The sequence below is a fragment of the Volvox carteri genome, assembly GCF_000143455.1.
Source record: "Volvox carteri f. nagariensis unplaced genomic scaffold VOLCAscaffold_79, whole genome shotgun sequence".
In the NCBI taxonomy this organism is placed as follows: domain Eukaryota; kingdom Viridiplantae; phylum Chlorophyta; class Chlorophyceae; order Chlamydomonadales; family Volvocaceae; genus Volvox; species Volvox carteri.
The window spans coordinates 346,438-354,168 of NW_003307622.1; the positions used below are offsets into that span (position 1 = coordinate 346,438).

Here is a 7,731-nt window from a genome sequence, read left to right on the forward strand (position 1 = left end):
AGCGGGGAGGGGAGAGGGGGGAGGGGAGAGGGGGCGGGAGGAATGAGGAGAGGGGGAGGGGAGAGGGGGCGGAAGGAAAAGAAGAAATAAAGCACGACAGAGAGCATCCAAGTATAAATTAAAGTAAGCAGGCAAAGGCACGATTAAGAACCACACAACTAAACGTAAGGAGCTTATTTGTACTTCTTGAGGAAACGACGGAGGGAGCGGGAGGGAGGAGGAGGAGGGTTTTGGCGGGTGTGTGGCGGGAACTTAGGAGGTCGAGTGCAACAGGTTGAACCCACCATTCTTTCCCTCGACCCTGTCCATAAGTGCAGTTCCCAACCCCAACCCAACCCTTGCAACCCCCCTCCTCCCCCTAAACCCTCGGCCCTTCCCGCTGCTTCCTCTGCTCACGCCCCCTCCCGTCCTTCTCGTACACTTCTTGTACATTCTTTCCTTGGCAGCCGCTTCACTCGTTCGTGGTTCATCTTTCCCCTGCCGTCCTCAGGTGGTCGACTGGGTGGAGGAGATCTGCGCCGACTGGAATTTCCGACAAATCATTCCGTGCCACTTCGCAGCGCCCATCCGTGCGGGACCCGCGGAGCTCCGCCGGGCCTTCACCTTCGCATACGAGCTGGCAGAGCAGGAGGGCCTGCTGCCGCCGCGGCCGCCGCCGCCGCCACCCCAGCTGCCGCAGCTACCGCTGCAGCTGCCCGGCTTCCTGGGAAGTCTGCTCGGCGCGCTTGGTGGCGGCGGTTCCGGCAGCGGCTCCGCTGCGGCGGCTCCCCTGGAGCGTCCCGTGGTGTTTCCGCCGGACGACATGAAGACGCTAAACTCGTTGAACGAGACGTTGTTGTCGTTGGGGGCGGTGAAGAGGAACGCGGATTTGGAGGAGCTCGGGGTTGCGAAGGGTGTTGAGGCTGGCGGTGAGGGGACGGGTGAGGCGGTGGAGGGGGCGGAGGAGGAGGGCGGGGTGGGGAAGGCCCGGAAGGGGGAGTTTCAGGCGGCGGCGGCGGCAGCAGGGGTGCAGAGGCGATGACACAGAAGTGGCAGAGTGATGAAGTGGCTGGGGTATTGGTTTTGAGTTTCGGAAGGGGAAGTGACGAGGAGGATACGGGGCTTGGGGGGGGGAAGGGGATATGGTGCGGGGTAAAAAGGAAGGCGGTGGAAAGGGGGATGTTTTAAGGTTTTACATGCCCTTCAGCTTAAAACCCAAACGAACGCTATTTTCAAGTTTGAATTTATAGGGAGTGAAAGGTCCATGGGGGAGAGGTGTTCAGATGAGACCTGAGATGGTGTTGTGGTAGGAGAGACAGTTGTGCGCGGGGTGTCGCGGTTGGGTTGCGATTGCGATGACGGGAGCGGACTTTTTGCTGTTTTTGCTGTGTATCAGCTGCTTCTGTTGCTTTCTCAGTAGTTCCACAGTGCTTGATGATGTTTACGGTGCTCTCTGGGACGAGGGGCGCTGGAAAACATAAACCGCTGCCATTGCTGCTGCTGCTACTGCTGCTGCTGCTACTGCTGCTGCGCCGCTTAAAGATGATTCAGGAGAGATACCTGACAATTGGCCGTGGGAGGGACCAGCGACAACTGACCGATCCCGCCCGCCGTCAGCTCCAATATCGTTTCGTGATGTCGTGAAGGAGGAAAAGCGCGGGAGCTACTCACGAGGGTCGGCCCAGCGGGATGACTCATAGCGTCGTAACGGGATGACTAATAGCCGTACATGCTGGGTGCGCAGCGTCGCACCCAACGACAGGCGTGAAGATTGCCCGGATTGCGTGTTAATCCGCGCACACAGCATACAGGGCGTGTGGATGGAGCATTTGACAAATCGGCAGTAGTCAAAGAGATCAATTACGGAGGACTAGCAGTCGGCTAATGCACATGGCCACTCTTGGAGCTCTGGCTCGCTCAACACATGTCACGCCTTGATTTGCCAGTCGTACATCATTGCACTAACCGCCATTAACCACCAACCGTCGGCTTTAGGAATGACAGCGACGATTTGGCGGGAATGTGTTGGAATGTGACCGACACTCATATGCCAGAGTATGGTAGCAGCAGTAATAGGACCCGGGGGGGTCCGGCGCTTTGCTGGTCTTAACAGAATGTCACCAGCGCATGAAAACACATGCGAGATCAATGAGCATCGAACGCATTCCGGCAAAGGGGCCTATGCTTGGCTGAATGCCACGGAGCGCGGCGTTATTTCATGCCAAGGAAATTTGCGTTGGGCTCTTACTGTCCTCTATGTCGCAGCAGTGACTGGCGGTTACTGGCGGTGACGCGCTGGAAGCAACCCACAGGAAGGAGACAGGCGTGAGGCGCCTGGAAGGAGGTAGAAATTAATAATGGTGCAGACAACAGTATTTGGAGTGGTTTCGGTTCTTGTTTTACTTTTTTGTCTAACAAATGTTATGAAAGGCCCCATGGGTCGACTCGCTCCGAAGTCGGCTCCTCAATTGCCGAATTGTGGGCTCGGTGCTTTGCCTGCATCCATTAGAGCTATGCAAGCCGTGTAACCTATGACTTATCGTAAGTAGGCACCTTTAAACTCTTATGTATTAATGCGAAGTTGACTGTCCCGTGCCAATCGCCGTGGCTGACAAGCAGTAAATATGCTAAAATTATAGCACGGCATTATGGGCGGTTTATAGCTTACCGACAACGTTCAGGATGGAGGCCCTTTGTTCCCGCTTGCGGGGTCTGGCCCAAGATTGCATCGACAAACACCTGACAGCTTCCGCAATCTTTTACGCCGATAAGCTTGTCACGTTCAGCAACAACTCTCCTGGAGATGTGTACCTTTTAGCGCAGGTCTGCTTCTGCCTTTGGGAAATTTGTTCCCGCGCGGACGGAACTTTTGCGCAAGTTTCTCCCACGCATATGTTCCACGCTATATGCAGAAAATTTAACTTGCAAAAATAACTAGCTTTTAAAAAGCAAAGATACGCTCAAGCCTTGCCCCTTAGAGCTTCCTATGTCTTCCGATGCAGGCTTACTTTGCCGCGCGACAGTTCCACCGCGCACTGTCGCTGCTGCGGAATGCGGGCGTCGTGGAGCTCGGCGCTGAGTTCACGTACCTCGCCGGCTGCTGCCTGGCGGAGGCGGGGGACTGGGAGGAGGTGGTGGCACTGCTGGGCGACGATGAGGCCATGCAAGAGCCCCAGGCCTACGAGGTGCCCAAACAACGCCAAAAAAGCGCTGGGACCTGTACCGGGACTAAAGGCGAAGGAGTTAAACATGCATCCAAACGTATCTTATCCTCCCTATCAGCACCTACATCCCCCATCCTACCTCCCTGCCATCCTCCCCTGCCGCCGCCGCGTCCTGTATGCTTCGCCTGCCATATTCCTTCCCCTTCCCACCATCCCTAAACCCACACTGATACACCCCTACATACACGCGTTTGAATGCTGTGGTCTTGGTGTTGTCAGGATTCGGTTCTGGAGCCCCCCGGCGGCGGTGCGGGTGTGCGGGTGCAGGCGGGTATGTGCTGTCTTCGTGGCCGTGCGTTTGAGGCTCTGGAGAACCGCTGTCGTGCAGCGGTGTGGTACCAGGTGGCATTGCAGGTGGGGACGGGTGGGGCAATGCGTGTCTGTGTATTTGCAGGTGGGGACGGGTGGGGCAATGCGTGTCTGTGTATTTGCAGGTGGGGACGGGTGGGGCAATGCGTGTCTGTGTATTTGCAGGTGGGGACGGGTGGGGCAATGCGTGTCTGTGTATTTGAGCATTCGCTCTTCTGTGTGCGGGGGGATGTGTGCGAGTGCCATTTCCGAACTGAAGCCGCGGATTCCTGCCTCCATAGGGGGAAAAAAGGGAGGGGAACATCAAAATTGGAGAGATGCGAATTCTGGGAATCCAGGGAGGGTCGGGTTTCATCTGGAAGGGGATTGGTTAGGGGTGTGTGTGTGTGTGCGTGCGTGTTTCACATGAGAGGTGAAAAGGTTGGAAGGTGGAACGATGGGGAAAGGGAGGCGGTGAGTATCTTATTATATCGGCAACATGGTTGTGCCTGCCTGCCTGCCTGCCCTTCTTTCCGGTCTTATTCCCCTGCCTCACCTCACCTCACCTCACCTCACATGCACCCTCAGCCCACTCCCTCCTATCCTTTCCCCGCACATTTTGGCCCTTTTCGGTGCCCTTTACTTTCTACCCCCCCTGCCCCTTTTCCCCCCCGGTCTCTCGGCATCACCTCCACTCGTTCGTGGTTCGTCTTCCTCCCCGGCCCCCCCCGCCCATGACCAGCTGGACCCCTACTGCTACGACGCCTTCGCAGCTCTCTTGGAGGGCCACCTGCTTTCCAACGAGGCGGAGGTGGTCCTGGTGGACCGGCTGAGGGGCGCGCTGGCCGAGGGGGACAGGTGGCTGGGGCTGCTCATGAGGGCCAAGTGCAAGAAGGTGCGCGTGGGTAGATCACGATGTGTCTTAATTAGGAGACGTGCGTGGATTGTATGCGTACGTATGTGTACGCGCGCACGCGCGTGTGTGTATGTGTGTGTGCATGTGCATGTGGGCCAAAACATTATCGCGTTTATGTGTGTGTGTATGTATGTATGTATGTATCTGTGTATGTATATCGGAAGGAATTGGAATGGGGAAGAATGGTGGAGGAATTACTAATTGCAAAGGTAGTCAAAGGATGCGAGAGAATGCACAGATGCTGGGGAGGATGGAGGAGTCGGCTTGAAACTGAAAGCTGAGGAGGCAAAGAGAACATGACAGACAGACGGTGTAGATGCGATGGTATCTTTGCGTGGAAAGGAGTGGGGGAGGAGAACCGGCAAGGGGAACCCAACGACCACCGCAATGGGCACTAAGGGTTCCGCTCATGTCGCATACAGGTACATGCGTGTTTATTGCTCTCCAACAATCAACCCTTCCCCCATCCGTTGTGTCCATACGTGTGCATACGTGTTGGGCGGCGCTGTACGGCAGTCGGGAGCCACGTCGGTCTTGTCCTCATGCAACACATGTCGTACTGTACGGTCCACACGCTCTCGCCCTTTCTCGGTTGTACTTTTGCAGTATGTGCAAACTGAAGTCGTAGAGGCGGCGCTGCGGGAGCTTGAAGCGCCAGCACCAGAGCAGGTGGCGGAAGCTGGTCCCGGACCGGTGTCGTACCAAGTGCCGTACGGCGGTGGCGGCGGTGCCGCCGCCGCCGGGGTTGCCATGAATGGGGCCCTTCAAACCGCGGCCAGCGTCGGGGGTGGCGTCGCCGGGGCCCTGGGTGCGTCGCCGATTCCGTACATGACGCCGCCGCGGGCGGTATCGTGCAGCGGCGGCGGCGCTGGCGGCAGCGGCAGCAACAATGCGACACCGGCCGCTGCCGCCGCCGGTGGTGGGGCCGGCGGCGGCTGCGGCACGCGGCGTGGAGCCCGGGGCGGGTCGCGGCGCGGTACGCGGGGGGCGGCGGCGGCAGCGGCAGCCGCCGCCGCTGCCGCTGCAGCGACGGCAGGGCAAGGATTGCAGGGCACACCGGGGGCCTTCAGCGGGGAGGAAGGCACGATGGACGACGCGTCAGCACGAAGCGCACCCTTCCAACATCACCATCACCATCAGCAACAGCAGCCGCAGCATGCGGGTCCGGCCGCCGCGGCCCCTGGCTCGACAACACTGCCTGCTGGTCGCCAGCGGCACCAGCAACAACCACAACAAGAACAACAACAGCAGCAGCAACAGCAGCAGGGGAAGGGGGAAGGGGTTCAATCCAACGGCGGTAATGGCAGCAGCGGTTCTTTCGGTTGCGGTCTTGGCGGCAATGTGGATGTGATTGCTTGTCGAGCGGAGTTGCTGTTCCACAGGTAAGTCAGCTTTAGAGTTTACTAAAATTACAGTATACAATAACAATATTGGACAATCATGCTATAAAGTAATAAAAGAAGAGCCGACTATACATTAAGCACCTTTTCAGGTACCCACGGGTGCTGCTAATATTAAAGTTAATTTTTTTTAATATTAGATTTCTAGTCTGTAGCAACATTTTAGACTGCTGACGTTAGACCGTTGGACAATAAATAAAAATTAAACTGACATTTTCTTTTAAGAAAATATTTTCATGCTCCTTATTTACATTTATGCGGCTGCTAGCGTACATGTGCCGAGATTCGAGGGCAGGGGTACGGATGTACGGCGCTTGCAAGCCGCCACGGTGGGGGATCGGCCAGGGGGCTGTGGAAAGCTTAGTTTATTTGGCCATGTCTGTGCGTCTGTGCGATTCTACACATTTCACTTTGTAAACCTCCACACACACACACACACACGCATACACACAAACACAAATGCATGCGCCCATGGTGTTTGGGGTGTCGCACTTACACACGGCTGCGGAATGAGCGTAATACAATTCAAGTATATCCACCACCGTGTTTTCCGAACCTTCAACTCGACCCTCGTCCCTCGACTCCGACTCCCGCATATGACATACAGGGGTGATTATGAGGCCGCGTACACCCTAACGCGTCCTGTGCTGTGCTGTGGACGAGATCCGTACGCGCTGCAGCTGCTGCCCGTACACCTAGCAGCTGCTACGCAGCTAGCGGCGTACGGCGGTGGGGCTCGAGCGGATTTATTTCTATTGGGTCACCGGCTTACGGAGGAGCACCCTGAGCTGGCAGGTACCATGTACGGCATTGGCAGTTAGTGTCAGTGGGTTTTAAGTGACGTCATTTCGCTTGTCGTTCTTTTAGTCGGTTGGTAGTTGGTAGTTGACCCCGCCGGTGCCGCGGCCCCCGGGAACCACGGGTCCCAGCAGCTTCCATGCTTCCATGGTGAGGAATGTGTTGCGGTGAGGCTTGGATTGCCATTTCCTTTCAAAATTTCCTTTCAACATTATTTAGATTTCATTTCCTTTCAACAAAGATATCATTACAGCCACGGAAGGCGATTTTTCGGGCATTTGCGCTCAACCTTCCCCCCGTGGGTTTCGTACGGGTGACTTCTCCAAGGAAAACATCATTACTTTGCTCATTATATGCATTTTCCTCATCTCCGCTCCCGGTCCTCCTCCCCCTCCTCCTCCTCCTCCTCCGTTCACTTCTGTTGCCCAGTTTCCTGGTACGCGGTGGGCTGCTATTACCTGGCCGCCCGGCAGCCCGAGGCGGCGCGGAGGTACCTGGGGAAAGCGACGCAGCTGCAGAAGGGTTTTGCACCCGCGTGGCTGGCGTACGGCCATGCCTTTTCCGCGCAGGACGAGCGAGACCAGGTACAGTCGTACACGCCGCTTACTGACATGGGGGATGAGGGGGTGAGGGGGATGAGGTTTTCGCCGTGTGCGCGTGCGGGGCGGGGGACACGGGGTATGGGGTATGGGTTCGTATCTGGGTGGGACAGAAGGGGTAGAAGATTGAGTGGACGAGCAACGGGGAACGAGCAGTTGGTGGGTTGGCGTGCTGCCTCTGGTTGGTTGTGTGTGTATGTGCTAGGAAGCGGGTGTTCAGGCCTGGAATAGGGTTCTTAGTTCCGTTCGCCCCCTTCCCGCATTTTCCCTTCCCCCACACCTTTTAGCTTCCGCCGCCCGCCCCCCGGTCCGTCCGTCCCTCCACACGCATACTTTGGTTTGTTGCTGTAGCGGTACTGTACGGGACCCGATGGGGGGAGGACGGATGGCTGCCGACGGAAGGAACGACGCAGAGATATCCCTCATCTGGTTGCTACCCCGCAGCCTCACAGCGCTGGTGGAGATGGAAGTCCCTTGCCCCGAAGCGCCCAACCCCTATCGACACTCTGCCCCTCACCCCACTCCAC

General features: G+C 57.1%; 2 protein-coding genes across 2 annotated transcripts in view; both read left to right on the forward strand.

Annotated features, from left to right (window-relative positions):
* The window catches only part of VOLCADRAFT_107814 (uncharacterized protein), a gene marked incomplete at its 5' end in the record, with an annotated part of 6,402 nt that extends 4,479 nt beyond the window's left edge, over positions 1-1,923 (forward strand). The window contains 3 exons of the mRNA XM_002957749.1: positions 491-569; positions 748-1,076; positions 1,117-1,923. Of these exons, the coding sequence (XP_002957795.1) occupies positions 491-569; positions 748-1,021 (353 nt within the window). The 3' untranslated portion in view covers positions 1,022-1,076; positions 1,117-1,923. The remainder of the gene's footprint in view (positions 1-490; positions 570-747; positions 1,077-1,116) is intronic.
* A 738-nt stretch (positions 1,924-2,661) lies between these two features.
* VOLCADRAFT_68591 (uncharacterized protein) overlaps positions 2,662-7,731 on the forward strand; it is a gene marked incomplete at both ends in the record, with an annotated part of 6,433 nt that continues 1,363 nt past the window's right edge. Inside the window, 7 exons of the mRNA XM_002957750.1 lie at positions 2,662-2,802; positions 2,982-3,164; positions 3,423-3,557; positions 4,234-4,392; positions 5,656-5,789; positions 6,415-6,602; positions 7,035-7,189. Of these exons, the coding sequence (XP_002957796.1) occupies positions 2,662-2,802; positions 2,982-3,164; positions 3,423-3,557; positions 4,234-4,392; positions 5,656-5,789; positions 6,415-6,602; positions 7,035-7,189 (1,095 nt within the window). The remainder of the gene's footprint in view (positions 2,803-2,981; positions 3,165-3,422; positions 3,558-4,233; positions 4,393-5,655; positions 5,790-6,414; positions 6,603-7,034; positions 7,190-7,731) is intronic.